The 23419-nt window shown below is 44.8% G+C and overlaps 2 protein-coding genes across 3 annotated transcripts in view; one reads left to right on the top strand and one right to left on the bottom strand.

Moving 5' to 3' along the window:
- ROR1 (receptor tyrosine kinase like orphan receptor 1) overlaps nt 1-23419 on the top strand; it is a 337647-nt gene that overhangs the window by 128955 nt on the left and 185273 nt on the right. The gene's annotated exons all lie outside the window — the stretch shown is intronic.
- LOC141566541 (coronin-1C-like) overlaps nt 1-23419 on the bottom strand; it is a 47985-nt gene that overhangs the window by 8046 nt on the left and 16520 nt on the right. The window contains exon 3 of the mRNA XM_074311221.1: nt 9329-9838. Coding sequence (XP_074167322.1) covers nt 9329-9838 — 510 coding nt within the window. The remainder of the gene's footprint in view (nt 1-9328; nt 9839-23419) is intronic.

Genomic DNA, 23419 nt, shown 5'->3' with positions numbered 1-23419 from the left:
GACACGGCACATGGGAAAGTCACCAGGACGTATATGCAGAGCACAGCTGATCGGTTTCAGCGAGGGAAGGGAAAATGGGAAGGATCGGCATGGCCATATTAGTAGATGGCACTTGGGTAATCTGAAGGAAGCTGGGGATTCTGGTTGGGTGGAGCAGTGGAGGGAGCTTCAGGAAGACTCATGAAATCTGGCCTCGGGCACTTACTAGCTGTATGACCCTGCACAAGTCACCTGTGTTTACCTTAGCTGGAAAATGGCAAACCACACCAGTGTCTTTACCAAGAGTGTCCCAAATGGGACCATGAAAAATGACCGAGAGGCAGGTGCACAAAGGGAGGGCGTTCCAGGTATTGGAGGCACCGAGGTGGGAGATGTGGAGGACAGAAAACGAGGGGCAATCATGAAAGCTAGGCTGGAGCCAGAGCGGGAAGGTTTCCATGCCCAAGGGGGCGGCCATTAGACACGAGAGGGATCAGGAAGCGTGGGGAGCTCCTGAGCAGGAGTATGTGTTAGCAATCTAACCTGGAAGCTGTGGGAAGGCTGAAGTGGGGCAGCGAGCCTGGAGGCCAGGAAACCAGGCAGGAGGGCGTTCTCATTGTCCAGATGAGAGCCGGCCTCTCCAGGCTGCTGTCAGGCCACAGGAATGAATCTTTGCCCGTGTCCTTCAGCGAGCTGGAGCTTGTGGTCTCCCAGAGCCATTCCTGTGGGCCATCAGCCCCTTTCCTGACCAGTTTCACTTTCACACCAGCTGTGGCCACTTTTGTGGGATGGAAGGGATGGGGATGGAGGTGGATGATGGAGCTGGGTCCAACAATAGCCACGGAGGACTTCCTCGTGTCTCTCAGTAACAAGCATGAGCCCAGAGGACCGGGGCCCAGGTGGATTACCCAGAAGGGCCCACTGGCTGTGGCTCCCAGTTGTCCCAGCTGGGCTGGAGGGCTGGGGCTGACCCGGGCAGAATTCGTCCACTTGCCAGTAGGAAACAGCGTGTTCTTCAGCTGTCAGCGTGACCCTGGGGACGGCCCTCTTCCCATTTCCGGAACAGCGTCCGATGTCCCGGTCCTTCCTTTTTCCCTCTGGTGCCAGGCACAGGGCTATTTGAGACGCGTTAACGAGCATGGGCCTGGGTCACAGGCTGCCAGGTGCAGCCGGGCCAGTGGCTTTTAGGGTGAATGACCATCGTGTGCTTGCTGGCTCAGGTGGGAAGTGTCCAGGTGGCAGCTCCATTTCTGTGGGCCCGAGAAGGGCCTTGAAGTGAATGGATGAGCGCCATCTTTTTTTTTTTTTTTTTTTTTTTCCATTTTCTTTTCTGAAGGGACGACTGCCCATTATGTTTTTACTTGAAGAAAGGATGAAGTCATGGGAAGCCATGTAGGAAGAGGAAAGAATGTCGATCCTAGACTTCAAGTTCAATGATCTGACATTTTCCATGGGACTGTGGACCAAATGCTTTAACTCCCTGTGCCTCGGTCTCTACATCTGTAAAATGGGGACAACAGTTGTACTACAGTGGAAATTGGCTGTGGCTTCTGAGGACGGGTCAGAGTTGTGCTTTGGAAGTCAGGAGGCTTTGGAAGCAGGGAAGGAAACAGGCACCTATTATGTGCTAAGTGCTTTTCAGATATCTTATTTGATCTTCATAACAACCCTGGGAAGTAGGAGCTATTAATGTCTCCTTTTATAGTGGAGGAAACTGAGGCAGACGTAAATGACTTGCCTAGCGTCACACAGCTTGTCAGTGTTCCAAGCAGGATATGAAGTTATTTCTTCTTAACTCCAAGCCCCAGTGGTCTCTCCACTGAACTACCAGCTGCCACTTCAGAAGGGGTTCCAATGCCAGTTCTGTGTGTGAGCTTGTGCAGGACACTTTATCTCTCTTGCCTCAGTTCCATTATCTGTAAAATGGGGGTCCTGGTGACTTGGCCTTGAAATCTCTGGTCTCTATTCTCTAGTCTCCACTTTTCAATATCCATGTGACCTTGGGCAAATGACTCAGCCTCAGTTCCCTTTTCTGTAAAATGAAGAGATGGTCTGGAAAAGAAATTCCCTCTGACCTCTCAGATCTAAGTATATGAATCTGTGTTGTGAGGAAGGAGCTTTGGAAACTTAACTTACTGAAGAAATAGCCACATTCTATGGGACTTCATCCTATTTACCTCCGTTTCCTCAATTGTACAAAGAACTAGAAAAGAAAATGGCAAACTAGTCTGATATCTTTGCCCACAAAACCCCAAGTGACATCGTGAAGAGTCAGGGAAGACAGAAAAATGGTTGAACAAAGGGAAAATTTCCTGAATAGGCCGTGATACCTGTAACTACTTGCGTGGGTGTCCTGATCCCCCAGAATGCCATTTGGTAATATCTTGCATTTCCCTGTGGAAGAGTGGAATCTTACTTTTATCCCTTTCAAGCGCGAGATAGCACAAACTTTATCTAAGTGAATTCATACTCGTGGGTTCAGACCTGGAAGGGACCCCAGGGCTCTGATCTGATGTCCTTCCTCGACATATGTAATTCCCTAATTTTACAAGTGTTTAATCAGATGTTGATATCCAAGAAGCTTAAATAAGGTCACTCAGGAATAATTAGTAAAGCTGATATTATATTCTAGGGTCTCCCCACTCCAAGTCACCAATGAGTTCTTTGGGAGGGATCAAACAGCTCCATGCATCAATCAATTGGACATGCAACAGATATTTCAGTTACTCACTTGGCATTTATTAAGTCCTTACTATGTGTCAGGCTCTAAGTTCCTACTATGTGACTGAACCAATGCTAAGCCCGGGAGATAAAATGACAGAGTTTTTTCAAGTTCCTACCCCGAGACTGGAGAGGCTTTCAGGGATGATGACATGTGTCCACAAAATAAAAAGGAGGTCATTTGGGGATGGAAGCACAGGTCAATGATTGCAAGGGATCTCAGAGGTCATTTGGCCATTTTACAGTGAGGATCACTGAGGTTGAGAACTTCTTTGAGTCATTTGGGAAGTCTGCCGCTGGGCCCCGTGTCCCCTCACACATTGTCCTAACAGAGCGCTGTCCCTGGTGTCCAGCCCCTGCCTCCTTCCATTCTTTACCCCTCAGGATACACGTGGTCATATTAAACTTCCCAATTGAGCCGCCATATTGGTTCTGAAGCCCCCAAAGCTTTTCATGGGGATCCTCTTCCCTCCGAGGCCTTTCCCTTCTGCACCCCTCAGTACAAAGGAGTCTTTCTGGTGAAACTGGAGGAAGGGCAACCCAGCAGAAAGCACTGACCTCATGAGTTTTTATAACCTTCCTTGTAGGGGGAACAATAACCTGCAAACCGATCCTTTGATGGAAGCTCCCATTACGGCCGGGAGCACAATCCAGAGAGCGTTCCCCTTCTGTCCACCCCGGTAATTCTCAAGGTGGGACATTGAGGGGCACGGCTTTGCCGAGCAAGTTCTGAAAGGGCCGCGGGGGGGAGGCGGGAGCCTTGGGAGAAAGGTTTAATAACATGGTAATAGGAGCTAGCTCCCTACAAAATGCCGACATGGCCGAGAATAAAAGGGGCGCCCTATCTCACAAAAACAGGAGGGAGGGAGTTTCGTGTTTAATGTAAATACACCTGCCCATTGTTCTTGGCGCCAGGGCCGGGTACAGGGTTCTGAAGACTGTGCCAGCACTATTTGCATGCGCCAGATCCAGGCTCTGCCCCGTTCTTTGTTCCCGAGAGGCCCCGAGGAAAAAGGCTTTTTGGGTGCCACCTTCTGAGTCTCCCCTTCACTGTTCTTGTATCCATCATACAGCTTCCTTTCTGGTCCCACCAACTCTGAGGGCGCTGGGGCCAGGGCCGAGAAGGAAGAGCGGCTCGGGGCCTAGGTGGCTTTCTCGTAAAATGAAAGGGGGGATGGCGGGTGGGACGCCTTCCAAACCCCAGATCTTCCATCCCATGAGCCCCAGACCTGCCATTCCACGAGCCCCAGTCCTGCCATCCCACGAGCCCCAGACCTGCCATCCCACGAGCCCCAGACCTGCCATCCCACGAGCCCCAGACCTGCCATCCCATGAGCCCCAGACCTGCCATCCCATGAGCCCCAGGCTGCCATCCCATGAGCCCCAGACCTGCCATCCCATGAGCCCCAGACCTGCCATCCCATGAGCCCCAGACCTGCCATCCCATGAGCCCCAGACCTGCCATCCCACGAGCCCCAGGCTGCCATCCCACGAGCCCCAGACCTGCCATCCCACGAGCCTCAGACCTGCCATCCCATGGGCCCCAGACCTGCCATCCCATGGGCCCCAGACCTGCCATCCCATGAGCCCCAGACCTGCCATCCCATGAGCCCCAGACCTGCCATCCCACGAGCCCCAGACCTGCCATCCCACATCTCTTAACTAATCTCCCTTTCCTCATCTGGGAAGCAAAGAAAGTGAATAGCCCTTGTGTTGGCTAATCTGCTTGTGAGAGAAAGCGGCGATGTGTGTGAAAACTCTTTTTATATGTCGGAAGGGCCCCAGGAGTGTCTGTGTGTACACTGTATGGGTTTAGAACACACACACGATCCAGGAGAACAAAGGTAGAGAAGTTGTCCGCAGCCAAGCAGAGAATACACTAGTTCGCACCAAGACAATGCTCACACAGAGCATAGGCTTTCCCGGGGCTCTCATTTGACCCTAACTACATCCCTGGATGAGGAAATCCAACTGAGAAAAGGAGAGGGACTTCTCCAGGGAGTAAGTATCTGAGGTTGGATTTGAACTCAGGTTCTCCTCCCTGCAGGCCTCGGGGCACCTCACAAGTAAGCTCGCTCGTACCCACACACATACACACACTCTCCTGTCTTGCACAGACATAGTTATTTTTTAATGAGAAAATGGCCTTTGCAGGGTCCTAGAATGGCCGAATGTGAATGCAGGGAAGGTCTTCAGGGTCCACCCTCCTCATTTTCCAGATGAGAACGTTGAGCGCTAGAGCTTCCCGGGGTCAGAGGTGGGAGGGCAGTAAGTGGAAGAGTCAATATTTGAACGGGAACCTGGAGGAGTAGGAAGGTGTAACTGGGACCCCTCAGCTGTTAGTGGCTGAGCCGGGGCTCCTGGCTCCCTGGCCGTTGCTGTCTCTATGATCTGGTCTCCTGGCTGAGGGCTCCAGGGAGCCACAGCCTCTTGGCACGCAGCTGGTGTCCATGGGGGGATTTGAAGCGGAGTGCCTCTGCCTCTGTCACTCTCAGCTTTTCCTTCGTGTTGCCCCCTTGGGTATATCCCATCATTCCTAGCACTTACCCCGAGAGCGCCTGTGACTGGGCCCGGCACTGCACTAGGCAGCGGGGATGCTTCCCCCCAGGGAGACTCCATGTGAACATGTGTATTGACACGTCTCCCCCTGGGGAGACAACATGGTTAATATGTACATCGACATGCATATTTAATAAGCACACACAGACTCCGTAGGGAGAAGAGGAAGTGGCTCCAAGGCCACCTGAGAAGGCACCGGGCATTATGGGGATGGAGCAGGGAAGGCTCCGGGAGAAACGGTGCTTTGAGTGTGCGGCCGATGGCTGGCAGACGTCTGTCCAGGGACGATGGGTCACCCATGAAGCGTCTTGTGCGATGAGGAAGGGAGAGAAACAATTCTGGCCAGATCCTGGCGCGGGACAAGGTTGGGAGTCAAATACTTGGTCCAGATCTACTCTTCTGACACATGGTCAAGTCATTTAAGTGGCCTGAGCCTCAGTTTCCTTAGTGGCACAAAGGGGATGATGTCCTTAAGCCCATCCTTAGAGGTGTCATGCACCATAAAGGAAATTAAGAAAACAGAAAAGAACCAAGAACCCCATTCGTTGCTAGCATAATAGACATAAAGGCCCATGGAAAACGATTTTGTAAAGATAATCGCGCATGTAATGCAGTAAGAATTCACTCCTGGCTCCATTTCTCTTCTGGACTTTTCATCCTGTGAGTCAGGAACCTCTTTATTCTGGGGGTAGCTCTGCTGCTCAGGGTCCTCTCCTTTCATCCATGAGTCCCTGGCCTGAGCTGTCGTTCTGTGAGGGGCTCAGATGAGGCTCACTTTCCTTCTGGCATTGCCCCCCAGTCTCAAGATGTCCCCAGGAGCCTTGTCCCCGCTCAGGTGTCTTTCCTTTCTTCCAGCCTCCCACTTCCTGCCTCTTGTATGTATTGTGCTCTCTCATTCAAATTTAAGCCCTTTGATTTTATATATATATATATATATATATTATATATATATTTTATTATTTTTTTTTTGAGGCTGGGATTAAGTGACTTGCCCAGGGTCACACAGCCAGGAAGTGTTAAGTGTCTGAGACCACATTTGAACTCAGGTCCTCCCGAATTCAGGGCTGGTGCTCTATCCACTGCGCCACCTAGCTGCCCTGCCCTTTGATTATAGAAAAAAAAATTGAGGAGGTGAAACTTGTGTGTATATCCACCATGCTTGGTCCAGTAATCGGCAATTAGTATGTGGCTCAGGAAAATGTTCTTTCCATCCATCCATTCATCCATTCCATCCATCCATTCATCCATTTTTCCATTTATATATCTATGTACCCATCTATGTATCTATGTATCTGTCTGTATGTCTAAATCACACACACACACACACACACACACACACACACACACACATATATATAAAACACAGCTGCCTATCTGTCTATCCCTTTCTCTCTCCCTCCATCTGTCTGTCTATCCATCCATCTGTCCCTCTATCCATCTATGTATCTGTCTGTCTTTCTAAATCCTATATATCTGTAGATCTGCCTATCTATCTATCTGTTTTTCCCTTCCTCTCTCCCTCCATCTGTTTATCTATTTCTGTCTGCCCATCATCTGCTTATCTTTCTATCATCTATCAAATATGGCATTGTGATGTATGTAAAGCCCACTGAAAACCTTTACATATTAAATCATGGTCAATTCTCCCTCTTGAATGTTCCTTCATCGGCATATTTCTAGTTCACATTTACGCAGCACGGAAAGTTTTTTAACGTCCTTTTTGCATTATGACTTTTATTGGAAGTCTCATTAGTCCTCCTTGCTAGCTGCAGAAATCGAGGGTCAGAGAAATGCTAAGGCTGGGGGTATTTAAGCCTCTGAATTGAGCCTCCAGCCCAGGCCTGTTGGCACTGAGTCTAGGGCCATTTTGGCCTCCTGTGGCTTAAACTGAGCAGCAGGATAGCCGGTCACAGAATTGTTTCAGAACCCACTTGGATCAGCCTTCTTGTCCAACCCATGTCTCCAAAAGAACCTGCAGCTTCTCTGAGAAATGGTCATTCAGCCTGGGCTTGAAGATTTTACTGGGGGTGGGGGTGCCCATGGTCCCTGCTCCTGGGGGAGGCTAAGGCTAAGGAGCTAAAGCTGTTGGGTAGCCCTACTTAGCTGGGCACCAGAGAGGGCACACCTTCAGGAGTGGATGCTCACCCATTTGTCACAGGAGGAGTGAGGAAGTGCACGTTAAAACAGCTGAGCGGGTCAGGGACTCAAAAGTGAATACTGCACTTCTAGCTTTGGTGAGATAGGGAGACCCAGAAAAAGAAAAGAAGAAAGAAAGAGAAGGAAGGAAGGAAGAAAAGAAGGAAAAAAGGAAGGGAGAAAAAGAAAGAAGGAAGAGAGAGGAAGGAAGAAAAAAAGAGAGAAAGAGAAAGAAGAAAGAGAAAGGAAGAAAGAAGGAAAGAAGTAAGGAAGAATGAAAGTGAGAGAATCAAAGATAGAAAGAGAGAGAGAAAGAAAGAAACTGCAGTGATGGGGAGCCCACCTCCTTGGAGCCAGCCTGTTCCACTTTGGGATAGGTTTTAGCAGGAAGCACTTTATGAGATCACTTTACTGTTCTGACAGGTAGCTTAGAGCCTGTGAGGCTGCAGAGGAACAAGGATATTGAGCCAGGAGGTAAAGGTGGGGGGAAAGGCTGGAAGGAGGAGGAAGGGGGGGAAGGAGAAGGAGAAAGAAGAGGAGGAGAAGGAAAAAGAAGAGGAGGGAAAGGAGGAGGAGGAGGAGGAGGAGGAGGAGGAGGAGGAGGAGGAGGAGGAGGAGGAGGAGGAGGAGGAGGAGGAGGAGGAATAAGAGGGATGTTGACAGGCTGAGAAGCTCCAGGTTGCCTAGCTACGCCCTTACTCTTCCTGCTAGCAGTCCCTATCATTAATGGGGGCCGGACATGGGGGCTGAGCGCAGGGGGGAGCCTCTCCAGACTGCCACCCAGGAAGGCAGAGGAGGAGCCCCTTCTTCAGAGGGGCTGCCTGTCTCCTTGCTGTGGCCGGAGGAAACAAGGGCCTCCTGTGCTCCCAGCTTGGTCCAGTCCATCCATCGATCAGTCGCTGGCTCTTACAAATTCTCAGGCTGGATGACAAATGGAGCGTTAAACAGAACTTTTCTTGAATTGCTTTTGTTTAAAGATTTGCACAAGAACCAGTGGCGGTCCCGCGTTTCCTTGTCTGGCGGAGATTATGAATTTTGTGTAAACAGGCCGGGCTGGGGGGCTGAGCCCCTCCCACACAAACAGCAGAGCAGCTGAGACTGGCTGGGAGCTAGTTCCATGCTGGATGAGTCTCCTCTGAAGAGCAGGAGTGGTCATCCAGGACAGCAGGAGTGGGGGTGACTTCCCATGCCCAGACAAACCTTGGCCTGCCAGGGTGTGCAGGGAGTCAGGAAGGCACCACTTCTGGGGTTCTCAGATACTTCCCAGTGGCTGATCCTGGGCAAGTCACTTAATCCTGTTTGCCTCAGTTTCCTTTTCTGTAAAATGAGCCTGGAAAGGACCACTCCAGCCTTAACTGCCAGATAGCTGCCCCAATGGTCTCAGTTCTTACAAGGATGACTCTCAGAAAGTTCTTTTAAAGATGAGGGAATGGGCACAGAAGCTGGAGGTTACTGATGTTCTCTGGTCATCTTTTTCTTAAATCAGGTTTCCAGCCCCTCCCCCTGCTTTGGTCCCTTCCCCTCTTTTGGATCCTCCTTTTTTTAGTCCCCTGGCACCCTCACCATGGAATTGCCGCTGAGAGGCAGCACCCTGTCTCATTTTCCAGCCATCCACACTCCTCTGCTTGGCATCACAACCTGCCCCTTGTCTACCTTTGGGGCTTTAAGGTGCATCTCTCTTTTTCCTGAACTTGAGAATCCAAACCCAAACCCAAACCCAGGCCACAGGGCTCCAAGGCCAGCTCCTTCCATTGTATTAATTCTACAATTAACCTGTGCTGTGGTGTGGTTACCAGAGTCAACAAGAAGGTAACTTTCTGGGTAAGTCAGCAGGTGTGTATTTAGGACGATTTATTGATCCCAAGAGAACAAACATCATACCAGTCATGAGACTCCTGGCTTGCAGGGGCCACAGATTTCTGAGAAGTTGTACCTTTAACTTGGCTTCATTTTGCATGGCGCCGACGCCATCGGCCATTCCCTTGGCAGGGCCTATCAGGCCCCCCTTTTTGTTGACTGCGGGCTTGTTGTCCAGCAAGTTCTTCTTGACCACTTTGAGGTCGCGGTTCTTGCCAGGAATGTAGCCGTGTTTCAGGGAAATGAGGAGCGGGTAGGCATTCTTCCCCTCAAACCACTCCTCCGCCTCCAGAGAGGCCTCAGGTCCTGCCGTGTCTGGATATAGGTCATCCTGGAAAAGGTTGGACTTCCTGGGAACAGTCATGATGATGGACTCACACTTCCTCTCATGGAGTTTGAAGAACCTGGCAATCTTACATTTGTTGACGTCGAGCCCTCTCTTGGGCATGTAGCCCATGCCCCTCTGAGGCTCTTTGCTGCTGAAAATGTTGAGGTAGTGGACGTAGGGGGATTCATCCGTGATCTCGAAGTAGTGGATGCTGCTGTCACCCTTGTCATTTCTTTCCTTTCCCTCCTTTCTGTTCTTCTGTGATAATAGGATAATGGGTTTAAGAGATAGTTGCTCTTTGTTTGGGGATTAAGTGAGAAACTCAAGGCAAAGTGGAGTCAAGTGCTCCAAAGGCTGGACAGTTATCCCACTTTTCTTTCTTGATGACCATTTGATAATTTTTTTTCTGAAGGGAGAACTGAGTTATGGAATAAAGACCAGTTTTTTGATTGGGAAGTCTGTTGGCCAATCAACAAACATTTATTAGGTGCTTACTATTTATATGCCAGCCACTGTGCTAAGTGCAGGGGGCATACAAATAAAAGCAAAACTAAGGACTTTTTTCTTTTTTTTTTATTAATTTTATAATTATGACATTTTTTGACAATACATAAACATAGGTATTTTTTTTACAACATTATCCCTTGTACTCCCTTCTGTTCTGAGTTTTCCCCCTCTTTCCCTCCATCCCCTCCCCTAGATGGCAGGCGTTCCCATACATATTAAATATTTTATAGTATATCCTAGGTACAATATATATGTGCAGAACCGAATTTTGTTGTTGTTGTTGTTGCAAAGGAAGAATTGTATTCAGAAGGTAAAAATAATCTGGGAAGAAAAACAATAACAAAAAATTGCTCACAGTTTATATTCATTTCCCAGTGTTCCTTTTCTGGGTGGAGTTGATTCTGTCCATCATTGATCAATTGGAATTGGAATAACTCTTTTCTATGTCAAAGATATCCACTTCCATCAGAATACATCCTCATACAGTATCATTGTTGAAGTGTATAATGATCTCCTAATTCTGCTCGTTTCACTCAGCATCAGTTGATGTAAGTCTCTCCAAGTCTCTCTGTATTCCTCCTGCTGGTCATTTCTTATAGTACAATAATATTCCATAACATTCATAGACCATAATTTACCCAGCCATTCTCCAATTGATGGGCATCCATTCATTTTCCAGTTTCTAGCCACTACAAAAAAGGCTACCACAAACATTTTGGCACATACAGCTCCCTTTCCATTCTTTAGTATTTCCTTGGGATATAAGCCCAGTAGTAGTATGGCTGGGTCAAAGGGTATGCACATTTTGATAACTTTTTGGGCATAATTCCAGATTGCTCTCCAGAATGGTTGGATTCTTTCACAACTCCACCAACAATGCATCAGTGTCCCAGTTTTCCCACAGTCCCTCCAACATTCATCATTATTTGTTCCTATCATCTTAGCCAATCTGACAGGTATGTAGTGGTATCTCAGAGTTGTCTTAATTTGCATTTCTCTGATCAATAGTGATTTGGAACACTCTTTCATATGAGTGGAAATTGTTTTAATTTAATCATCTGAAAATTGTCTGTTCATATCCTTTGACCATTTATCAATTGGAGAATGGCTTCATTTCTTATAAATTAAAGTCAATTATCTGTATATTTTGGAGATGAGGCCTTTATCAGAACCTTTAACTGTAAAAATGTTTTCCCAATTTGTTACTTCCCTTCTAATCTTATTTGCATTAGTTTTGTTTGTGCAGAAACTTTTTAATTTGATGTAATCAAAATTTTCTATTTTGTAATCAATAATGATCTCTAGTTCTCCTTTGGACACAAATTCCTTCCTCCTCCACAAGTCTGAGATGTAAACTATTCTATGTTCCTCTAATTTATTTATGATCTCATTCTTTATGCCTAAATCTTGGACCCATTTTGATCTTATCTTAGTATGTAGTGTTAAATGTGGGTCCATACCTAGTTTCTGCCATACTAATTTCCAGTTTTCCCAGCAGTTTTTGTCAGATAATGAATTCTTATCCCAGAATTTGGGATCTTTGGGTTTGTCAAACACTAGATTGCTATTTTTATTCACTATTTTGCCCTGTGAACCTAACCTATTCCACTGATCAATTAGTCTATTTCTTAGCCAATACCAAATGATTTTGGTGACTGTTGATTTATAATACAGTTCTAGATCAGGTACACCTAGACCACCTTCATTTAATTTTTTTTTTCATTACTTCCCTTAAAATTCTTGACTTTTTGTTGTTCCATATAAATTCTGTTGTTATTTTTTCTAGGTCATTAAAATAGTTTCTTGGGAGTCTGATTGGTATAGCACTGAATAAATAGATTAGTTTAGAGAGTATTGTCATCTTAATTATATTCGCTCGGCCTATCCAAGAGCACTCAATGTCTTTCCAATTATTTAAATCTAACTTTATTTTTGTGGCAAGTGTTCGTAATTTTGCTCATATAATTCCTGACTTTCCTTTGGTAGATATATTCCCAAATATTTTATACTATCGACCGTTATTTTGAATGGAATTTCTCTTTGTATCTCTTGCTCTTGGATTGTGTTGGTAATGTATAAAAATGCTGAGGATTTATGTGGATTTATTTTGTATCCTGCAACTTTGCTAAAGTTCTGAATTATTTCTAATAGCTTTTTAGCAGAGTCTTTCGGGTTCTCTAAGTATACCATCATGTCATCTGCAAAGAATGATAGTTTGATTTCCTCATTTCCTACTCTAATTCCTTGAATCTCTTTCTTGGCTCTTATTGCTGAGGCTAGCGTTTCTAGTACTATATTGAATAGTAATGGTGATAGTGGGCAACCTTGTTTCACTCCTGATCTTACAGGGAAAGGTTCCAGTTTATCTCCATTACATATGATGTTTACTGACGGTTTTAAACATATGCTCATTATTATTTTAAGGAATAGTCCATTTATTCCTATACTCTCAAGCGTTTTTAGTAGGAATGGATGTTGGATTTTATCAAATGCCTTTTCTGCATCTATTGAGATGATCATATGGTTTTTATTAATTTGATTATTAATATGGTCAATTATACTAATAGTTTTCCTAATATTAAATCAGCCCTGCATTCCTGGTATAAATCCCACTTGATCATAGTGTATTATCCTGGGGATGATTTTCTGAAGTCTTTTTGCTAATATCTTATTTAAGATTTTAGCATCAATATTCATTAAGGAGATTGGTCTATAGTTTTCTTTCTCAGTTTTCAATCTACTTGGTTTAGGTATCGGTACCATGTCTGTGTCATAAAAGGAATTTGGTAGGACTCCTTCAATCCCTATTTTTTTTTTGAAATAGTTTATATAGCATTGGAGTTAGTTGTTCTTTAAATGTTTGGTAGAATTCACGTGTAAATCCATCTGGTCCTGGGAATTTTTTCTTAGGGTGTTGGTTAATAGCTTGTTCTATTTCTTTTTCTGAAATGGGGCTATTTAGACTACTTACTTCTTCCTCTGTTAATCTGGGCAAGCTATATTTTTGAAGGTATTCTTCCATTTCATTTAAGTTATTGAATTTATTGGCATAAAGTTGAGCAAAGTAGCTCCTAACTATTGTTCAAATTTCCTATTCATTAGTGGTGAGTTCTCCCTTTTCATTTTCAAGACTAACAATTTGCTTTTTCTCTTTCCTTTTTTTATTCAATTTTACTAAGGTTTGTCTATTTTGTTGGTTTTTTCATAGAACCAACTCTTATTTTTATTAATTAATTCAATAGTTTTTTTTTACTTTCAATTTTATTAATCTCACCTTTTATTTTTAGAATTTCAAGTTTCGTGTACGTCTGGGGGTTTTTAATTTGTTCCTTTTCTAGCAATTTTAGTTGTAAGCTCAATTCGTTGACCCTCTCTTTTTCTATTTTATGCAAGTAGGCCTCTAGAGATATAAAACTTCCCCTTATTACTGCTTTGGCTGTATCCCACACATTTTGGTATGATGTCTCGTTATTGTCATTTTCTTGGGTGAAGTTATTAATTATGTCTATGATTTGCTGTTTTACCCAATCATTCTTTAGTATAAGATTATTTAGTTTCCAATTATTTTTGGTCTATTTTCCCCTGGCTTTTTATTAAATATAATTTTAATTGCATTGTGGTCTGAAAAAGATGCATTTACTATTTCTACCTTACTGCATTTGATTTTGAGGTTTTTATGTCCTAGTATATGATCAATTTTTGTATAGGCTCCATGAACTGCTGAGAAGAAAATGTACTCCTTTCTGCCTCCATTTAGCTTTCGCCAAAGATCTATCATATCAAACTTTTCTAGTATTCTATTTACCTCGTTGACTTCTTTCTTATTTATTTTATGGTTTGATTTATCTAATTCTGAGAGTGCAAGATTGAGATCTCCCAGTATTATAGTTTTGCTGTCTATTTCTTTTTGCAGCTATCTTAATTTCTCTTTTAAGAATTTAGATGCTGTACCTCTTGTTTAATATTGATACTGCTTCATTATCTATGCTACCTTTTAGCAGGATATCATGCCCTTCCTTATCTCTTTTAATTAGATCAATTTTTCTTTTTACTTGATCTGAGATGAGGATGGTTATCCCTGTTTTTTTTTTTTTTTTTTTGTTTCACCTGAAGCATAGTAGATTCTGCTCCACCCTTTTACTTTTATTTTGAATGTATCACCCTGTTTCAGGTGTGTTTCCTGTACACAACATATAGTAGGATTCTGGCTTTTAAACTAACTGCTTCCTCTTTATGAGGGAGTTTACTCCATTCACATTTATGATTAGAATGACTAATTCTATATTGCTTGCCATCTTGTTAACCTCTGCTTATGCTTTTCTCCTTTCCTTCCCTCTTACTCCCCTACCCAGTATTAAATTTGTGAACACCACTTGCTTTTAGTATCCCTCCCCCACCTTAAAGTTCCTCCCCCTATTTTACCCCTTTTCCTCACAATTTCTGTATTCCCTTCCCCTTAGCTTACTCCTTCCCTCTCACTTTTCAATGAAGTGGAAGAAGTTTCACCATAAATCAAATATGTCTATTGATACACACTATGTTCATCCCCCTCCTTTCTTTCTCTCAGATATAATAGGTTACCTTTGCCTCTTCATGAGATGTAGTACCACCACTTTACCCTTTTTTATGATATAATTTCCTTTCCAATCCTAGTTTCTATGACAAATTATACATGTGTTCTTTACATATCTTTATGGCAGAAATATAATTCTCAAGATTTCTTTTTACCTTTTTAGAAATCTCTTTAGTTCTGTATTTGAAGATCAAACATTTTGTGTAGATCTGTTTTTTTCATCAAGAATAGATGGAATTCATTTATTTTGTTAAATGTCCATCTTCTTCCCTGGAAAACGATGCTCATTTTTGCTGGGTAAGTTATTCTTGGCTGCATACCAAGTTCCTTAGCCTTTCAGAATATCATATTCCAGCCCCTTCGTTCTTTTAATGTGGATGCTGCTAGATCCTGGGTTATCCTTATTGTGGCTCCTCCATATCTGAATTGCTTTTTTATAACAGCTTCCAGTATTTTTTCCTTCATCTGATGGTTCTTGAATTTGGCCAGTATATTTCTTGGAGTTTTGATTTTAGGGTCCCTTTCAGTAGATGATCGATGAATTTTTTCAATGTCTATTTTACCCTCTGTTTCCAAAACAGTTCTCTTTGATAATTTCCTGGAAAATAGTGTCCAGGCTCTTTTTTCCCCACATTTTTCAGGGAGTCTGATTATTCTCAAATTGTCTCTCCTGGATCTGTTTTCCAGGTCTGTTGTCTTTCCAATAAGGTACTTGACATTCTTTTCAATTGTTTCATTTTTCTGGTTTTGCTTGACTACTTCTTGGTTTCTCCTTGAGTCATTCATTTCTACTTGTTTGAGTCTAATTTTCAATGATGAGTTTTCTTCACTCACTTTTTTATATCTTTTTGTAATTGTCCAATTTGTATGGAATTTTTTTTTCCATTTTATCCATTTTATTTTTTAGAGGGCTGTTTTCTTTTTCCAGCTCACTAATCCTGTTTTCCTTGGAGTTGTTTACCTTTTCTCATTCACTAATTTTATTTCTCAATGATTTGTTTTCTTTATCCATTCTGTCTTTAAATGCGTGGAATGACTTCTCCAGGCTTTCTTGCCAAGCTTCCCTTTCCTTTTCTCACTTCTCACTTTTTGATTTCCTCTATGAGATTCTTTTGTATTGAGGAGAAGATCATATCCCCCTTTGGGGATTCCTCTGAGGACAATCTGTTTTTGAGTCTCCTCAGTATTTGAAGTCTGTTCTCTCTCCACACAGAAGCTGTAAATGGTTAGAGCCCTTTTTAAATTGTTCATTTTGTCAGAGCAGGACTCAAAGAAAACAAATTGACAAGAGAAACAATTGATCTGTTTTTTTTGGGGGGGGATGGGGCTGGATGGTGTTAACGAGCTTCCTCTATAGACTGAGGGAGACAGTAGCGAGGCACTAACAGGACAGCAATGGTTGCTCTGAGGCTCTGAGAATGCGCTGAGTCTCTCTGAGTGGGGGTGGGGGTGGCCCTGTCCGGAGAGATGCTAGCTTTCCAGGGTTTTATTCTTCACCTCTGGTGTTTACACCTTCTCTGCTGCTCCTGGCTTGCTGCCAAGGTGGAGTATCTGCACTAGGGTAAAAGTCTTTTCTCAGAAACTGCAGAGATCGTATCCCTCCCCACTCCAGTCTGAGCTGTGTGAGTTGCCTGTCTCCCTCTGGCTGCCTGCCCTCAGTCTTCGCTCAGTCTGTTCGTTCCCTCCCCCGAGCAAACACAGACCTTCTCTGGTGAATTTCAAGGATGTCTTCTGTTGGTGATTATTTCTGGGTTTCTTTTCCGGTCAAGCATTAACTCTGAGGCTTGTCATGAAGTAAGTCCTGAGAGAAAACACGGAGCTCAAGTAGCTGTCTGCCTCCATGCCGCCATCTTGGCTGGAAGGCAAAACTAAGGACTTTTAAAAAAATAGTCCCTACCTTCAAGAAGCTTACATTTTAACGGGGGGGGGGGAGGGAGGGGAGGAAGAAAAGTTAAATAGTCACATGGAAGATAATTGAGGATTAAAAAGAAGGAAAAAAAACTCTAGCATCCAGAGAACTAGGCAAGGTCACGGTGCATGTGATGGATGGGCTTTGAGCTAAATCTTGAGAAATGTCAAAGAGAGGAATAAATCAAAGAAGTCATATGTGGGAGGCATCGGAGTGTCATGAGCAAGGAAAAGCCAATAGTCTGGTGGGGAAGTGTGGGGGAGAAGAGTAAAATGTGAGACACCTGAAAGGTAAGCGGTGGTGAGATGGTGAAGAATTTTCATCGCTAAACTGAGGACTTTGTATTTGTCCTGCGGGGAGCAGGGAATGTCTGCAGCTTGTTGACCAGAGGCATGATGTGGGCCAGTGTGGACCAAGATGCTTTACCATCAGTGTTAAATTAACATTGACAGGAGGATGGCTTGAAGTAGGGAAAGTCTTGAGGCGGATGGACCTGCTTGCGAACCTGGACAATAGTCCAGCTCTGCAGTGATGGGGGAGTGGACCAAAGGGGTGCCAGTGTCAAAATGGATCACTGCTATGAGCCTAGAAATGACAAAAACAACATTTGATTGACAGAGGGGAGTGGCTAGCGCCTGCAATTCAGTTGCTTTAAAGGACTTCTCACCAATTGGTTCTTTCTAAGGATCCTGACATTATTCTAATTACCCGGTCATTTGACAACTGGACTGAAAGACATCCAAGGCTCCTGGAGGTGGGGGACAGGTTGGGAAGAGCTGGGTTTTTTATTCCTGCCCTGAAGTGGTTGTGAGCCAGCCGGTTCAGGTTAATGAGATTATAAATGGAGCAGATTCTGGCATCCAATGAAAGGTTCACTTTACAGGGCTCATTCCCTATCGTGATTTCAGGGTGAAAGCAACAGCTTTTCTCTAAGTTCCTACCTCTAAAATTATGTTTTACTCTTTGAAGCAGGGCCTGAATATTATAGGTTATGTAGGGGATAAAGTTGGATTTGTAAAAGTGTGTAAAAAAGAAAGGATTAGTATGTATTGGTAGTTCCAGCTCTTAATTGGATGACAGAGTCTGCTAACTTTATAATCTTGTAAATTCTGAGCCCAAGGACCCCCTTTTCATGCCAAACACTTCCAGTGATCCTGATGTGATAATAGTTCTGTTATTAGTCTTTATTGATTGAGAAAATGCCACAAAGCTACCGCAAATACTTGCCAGTCCTGTAATCTTAGCCAAATCATGAAATCTCCCTGGGCCTCAGTTTCCCTTTTGGTAATTTGAGAGGATCAGGCTAGCTGGCTCAGAGTTCTCACCCATCTTTAAATCTATGAGCCTGTGAACTTAAAAAAAATAAATCTTTTGATTTTATACTTCTTAACTTTGCTCCTGCATCCTTTCCATCTCTGAAAATAGACTTTTTATACAGAAAAAAAGAGAAAGAGAAAAAAAAAAAATCAACAAAATCAGTCAGTACAGAAACTCCCTTTCCTCCCTGAGGTCCCTAAACATGACACTATATGCAATTCTGCCCCCCCCCCAACCCCGTAAAGGAATTGGGGCAAACCCCTTGACTTCTATTTTTCCTTTGGGGCCACAGTTGAGCTTTGTAATTATGTATTCGTTTTCTTTTTGTGTGTGTGGCGGTATTTCATTTTAACATTGTTGCAGTCATTATGTATATTGTTTTTGGCTCTCTTCACTTTGCATCAGTTTGTCTAAGATTTTCCAAACTTTTCTGCATGCATTTCTCTTAATTATGAAGGAAAACAACATTAATAACAACATTATTCTGGGCAGGCTCCATCAGCTTGCCAAAGGGCTCCCTGGCCAAAACAGTTAATCACCCCTGAGTTGGTGAATCTTTCGAAAGGGGTCCGAGCATCAGGATTTGTCATCAGGTGCCATTGGGGCTTAAAGCCAAGGAGAGTTCCTTGGCAGAGACGTCACCCATGTGTGGGGGTGACTGGACCATCACCATCTGGAAGGACTGTGCTTTTCTCCTTTTTGCCTTCCATCAGCTCTGGGTCCTCACTGTCCCACTACTCTCATTTTGTTGTCTAGCTCTGTCTCCAATGTCCAGGGTCCTGTGGAGATGACACACCTTCTCTCGGGTTTTCCTTTTCCTTTCCTCCTGGCTATGATAGAGAGGGCTACACAACCTTGATGGTCAATCCAATAATCAATGGGGGGTTAGATGGTCACAGTCTTCTGTTCTCATGCTGTGCTTTGCATGATGTGCTATCACAGCAAGAGCCCGCAGCTAGGATAACGGTGATAGCCACCCCAAGCTTCCTGGGTGAGTGCCCTCTCTGACCTGCTCACAGCACAAAGAAGTCAATGACTGGAAAGCTGAGCTCAGCAGACTTTGCCAGAGCCGCTTCCCAGGGCACGGATCGCTCGGGTGGCTGCTGTGTTGCCCCCAGGGGTGGACATTGGCCTATAGGGCATGGATGCCCCCAAGCAGAGTGGGATCTCTTAGAAAGAGAGGGTGTAAGGTACTACAACGTGGGCCCTCTAAGAGCGGGGACCGTGTGTTTCTGCCTTTGTCTCCCAGCACCAAGTGTCCTCCCTGCCTCAGGTCCGCCCTTAATAAATGCTTGTGGACTGACTGATGATGATCCTCAGGGAGATGTGACCTTTCCCTTGTCCCTCAGGAAGCCTGGCACTGGGGATAGGACACGAGATTTAATAATGCACAGCACGAATTAAGGGAGAGCTTTACAATTCTGCCAGGAGCTTTCTGTGTTATCTCATTTGATCTCCACAACAAACTTTGTATTGTTATAATCCCAATTTTACAGATGAGGAAACACGACGTGATGTGTCCAGGGTCACAGAGCTAAGGAAGAGTGTGAGCTAGGATTGAAACTCAGGTCTTATTTAACCCTGATTCTGTCTCTCTGTATCTCACTCTAATATTCTATCCACTAAGCTGCCAAGGAGGGTCCGGGTTCAAATCCTGACAAAGATCCTGGCTCTTCACTGAGGAGGGAGTAGTAGATGCTCTGCAAGGTTCCTTGCACCTCTGGATCCCCAGTCTCTTTGCCACCCCCACCCCCAACTTTTATCTGGTTTCAAAATGGCCGGTACTGTCTCCTTGATGCAGGGAGTGAGAGGCCGCGGGGCTGGAGAAGCTCGTAAAAGTGGCTCTGATGTCCTTCCTGAAGGTGAGCGCCAGTGGAATATGAGGGAGCTGCACTGGGTTTATTTGAGAGGAAGAATTTACTTAGGAAACGTCCAGCTTGCGAGGAGGGTGGGCCCTTTTTCCCTCTGTTTTTTCTGGCACTTCTTCCCTGTGTAACGTTCAAAACAGTCTGGGTGGTTTGTCCCCTTAGAACCATCCAGAAAAGTCAGTGGGGAAAGTCAGCTGACCGTTGGCATGTAGGAACTTGGGCTGGCACTTCCCCCAGCGGGCCGAGCTGCTTTTATTAGCACGCTATGCCTTCTTGCGGCTGTGGGGGGCTGCCACGTTTCCTTCCAGGAGGGCTCGGGATTTGGGGTACTGCAATAGGTAGAGAATACCTCCAGTGAGCCTCCCCATCATTAACATGACGGCACTTCAGCTGGGATTGGAGGTCTGGGTTTGCTCTGGTTAGGCAGTGAGTTCCCATGATTCTCTGGAGACCCTCACAGGGTCTAGGGTCAGACAAAGCCTGAGTCTCTGTCACTCTGGGACTTTGAACAAGGCATTTTGCGATGTCGGGCCTCAGTTTCCCTCATCTGTAAAATAAGGAAATGGGACTAGATGACATCCCAGCTCTAATAGGATCCTGAAATGCAGGTTTCCAGCCAGGGGATATTTGCTACTACTGCCATTGAACCTAGCGCAGATTGGACAGGTCTGATGATGAAAGTCACTTCTTTGTCTCCCTTGCAGAAAAGAAGAGACGTCTCTCAGGTCCCCTTGGTAATATCTGTCCTTAGAGACCACCTGATACATCCTGTACCTGGACAATAATTTCAATTACATGCCCAAGTCATGACCCGGATCTGGCTCCAAGACCAGTAGTGATCTCCCCCAGGACCACCTTCTGTACTTTAATAACTCCCATCACTGCCCTGTTCTCTTTCCTTCAATCCTAAAGTTGCTTCTTTGCCACCTGCAGGTCGGACTGCTGCCCTTATTACCTGGCAGGTGAGGCAGACCAGGGATGCCAAGGGATTGTGCCCAGGAGCTGGAGGTCTCTGTATGTAATCAGCTCCCTGTATGTAATCTGGTCCTCCGGCCAGAGGGCTGGGGGATGGTTGTTTAGGGTTTCTGTATATAATGAGCACCCCACTACCTAGTGGACTGGGGAATGGTTGTTTAGGGTCTCTGTATGTAAGCAGCATCCCATTACCCAGAGGGCTGGGGGCACAGTTGTTTAGGATCTCTATGTAATCAACTCCCCCACTACCCAGAGGGCCGTGGTTCTGTTGTTTAGAGTCTCTGTATGTAATCAGCACACCACTACCCAGAGGCCTATGGGTGGTTGTTTAGGGTTTCTATGTAATCAACTCCCCTACTACCTAGAGGATCGGGAGCAGTTGTTTAGGGTCTCTGTATGTAATCAGCACCCCATTACCCAGAGGGCAATGGACAATTGCTTAGGATCCCACACAGCAGCCACATGAGCTGTGCATCCAGATCTGTGCCCAAGAAAAGCCGGAGGCTCAGAAAACTCTCCTGGAGTTGTTTTGAGACTTAATGGCAGCTGAGTGTCTCTAAGCCTTAAAGGATTAATTTTGAAAGATCCCTTCCTTCTCCTGCCCAGGGAGATCCCGAGTCAGAGATCGGCGCGCCTGGCTCTCCCTCTCCATGTCTGGTTTCTGTTCTTCCCTCTTCATGTTATCTAAGCCCCCATGTTATTGGTCTTTCAATAACCCAGGTTCTGATGGTGCAAAAAGGAGAGTCAGAGATACCCCAAGGAGCCCAGTGGCAAAACGGTGTGGCCAGGGCATTCTGGGTTCTGGAGTGGGGAAGAAAATGGCAGCCTGGGCACTTAGCTGGCAGGATGGCACTAGGGAGACAGTATGGGGAAGTCAAACTTTGAAAGATTATTGAACCATCAGCTATCATCATTGTTATTGTTGCTATTGTTCTCAATAATTCTATTGTTGATGATATTGTCACTAGCATTAATATTAAAAATATTGTTATTAGTAATATGGCTGTTAGTGATAATACTAACATTGTTGTTTATCAGGGGTGATATCCTACAGGGAGAAAAGAGCCATTTCAGGCTGTAAGGTTGGGATAAAGTCAATGTTAAACGAGGGTGGGGGGGGAAACTCTGGCCCTAATCCCATCTCTGGCCCGCTCCTTGAGTTTAATTTTGAGCAAGACATTCTCTGGCCTCAGTTTCCCCCTGGGAAAAAAGAAGGAGGATGGAGTGGGACATCTCTAAGGTTTCTTCCAGCTGTGATATTCTGCTATGCTAAATTCCTTACAATTCGGGAGTTTTAGATTTGTGAAATGTGATTAGAAGCCGCTGGCCAGGTGGGCCCAGATGCCCCATGGTGGCAGGACATGGGACTGGGCCAGAGGAGGTTCTGGGCAGAGATGAAGGACAGAGGCTACTTTCAAACTCTTTGCGAAGCTTGGGGTCTTAGAGAACTCTTCGCCATTAATGACTGTGCTGTTAGGCTGTTGGAGAGAGCGCCTTTTTCTTCCCAGGCTTGTTAATATTCCTTTGGAAACTGAAGCTGAAGGCCACGTGCTTCCCCGCCGGCCTGGAAGCTCCCTGAGGACTGGGATTATCGTTTGCCTATTTTTGTATCATCAGTGTTTAGTACCGTACTTGCACATAGTAGGTGCTTAATAAAAATTTAGAAATGCTGGATATAATGGAAGTGGGAAGAGAAATTAGAGCCTGAGAGAAGCAGATAAGATTACGCACACACACACACGTATATATCTGTATGTGTGCATATGCACACATATATGTACACACATGTGAGTATATGTACACACGTGCACATACATGGTTCAACATGACACTGTGTGTATATACACACACGTGTATATGTATGTATACACATGTGCAATACATGTTTGTGTATGATCCTCTGTGTCTATATATGTATACACACATATAAATACAATTTTCTCTGCGTAGCAACAAAGATGGCAGCAACATAAATTCGGTAGCATAGTTTCTCCCCTCCCACCTTTATTAATGCCCCCTTCCCCTCACCCAATGACATAGGGAATTGAAGTATCCCCATTTCGTAGACAGGGAAACTGTGGCTCAGGGAAAAGTATTTGACCAAGGATTCATAACCAGGATGTGCTTAATACCCTCAGGGTAGACAAATAGAAAAACAGAGGACCAGATTTTGAAGTGATTTGTCTAAAGTTACGCGGTTAATTTAAATAAAGAATATTAGGACAAGTGAAGTAATCAACACTATGTACTAATATGCAACTGTAGAAATATCCACTTAGTGGCTGTTGTGAACGGTCAGTTTTGCTGTGAGTGGCATTTGGCTGAGATTGAGGAGCCTCCGAGAATGGGAAGAAAAGGAAATCCAAGATGAGGCTCAAAGTGTGCTCGTAATGTTCTCTGTGGTAAATATACCAATGGAGAAACTGAGGCACTTTCCCAGAAGTACACAGCTTACAAGTAGCAGTTATATTGACATTATGGTCCATAAAAGTTACACTTGGACTGGGCCTTATAGGCAACCTGATCAATGCCTTCATCTCTTCCCCCCCCCCCCCCCAAAGGCTAGGGTTAAGTGACTTGCCCAAGGTCACACAGCCAGGAAGTGTTAAGTGTCTGAGAACATATTTGAACTCGGGTCCTCCTGAATTCAAGGCTGGTGCTCTATCCACTGTGCCACCTAGCGGCCCCCA

Source organism: Sminthopsis crassicaudata, chromosome 4 (genome assembly GCF_048593235.1).
Source record: "Sminthopsis crassicaudata isolate SCR6 chromosome 4, ASM4859323v1, whole genome shotgun sequence".
Lineage (NCBI taxonomy): Eukaryota > Metazoa > Chordata > Mammalia > Dasyuromorphia > Dasyuridae > Sminthopsis > Sminthopsis crassicaudata.
Note: the sequence above shows the minus strand (reverse complement) of the source record. Positions and strands in the feature narration are given on the sequence as shown.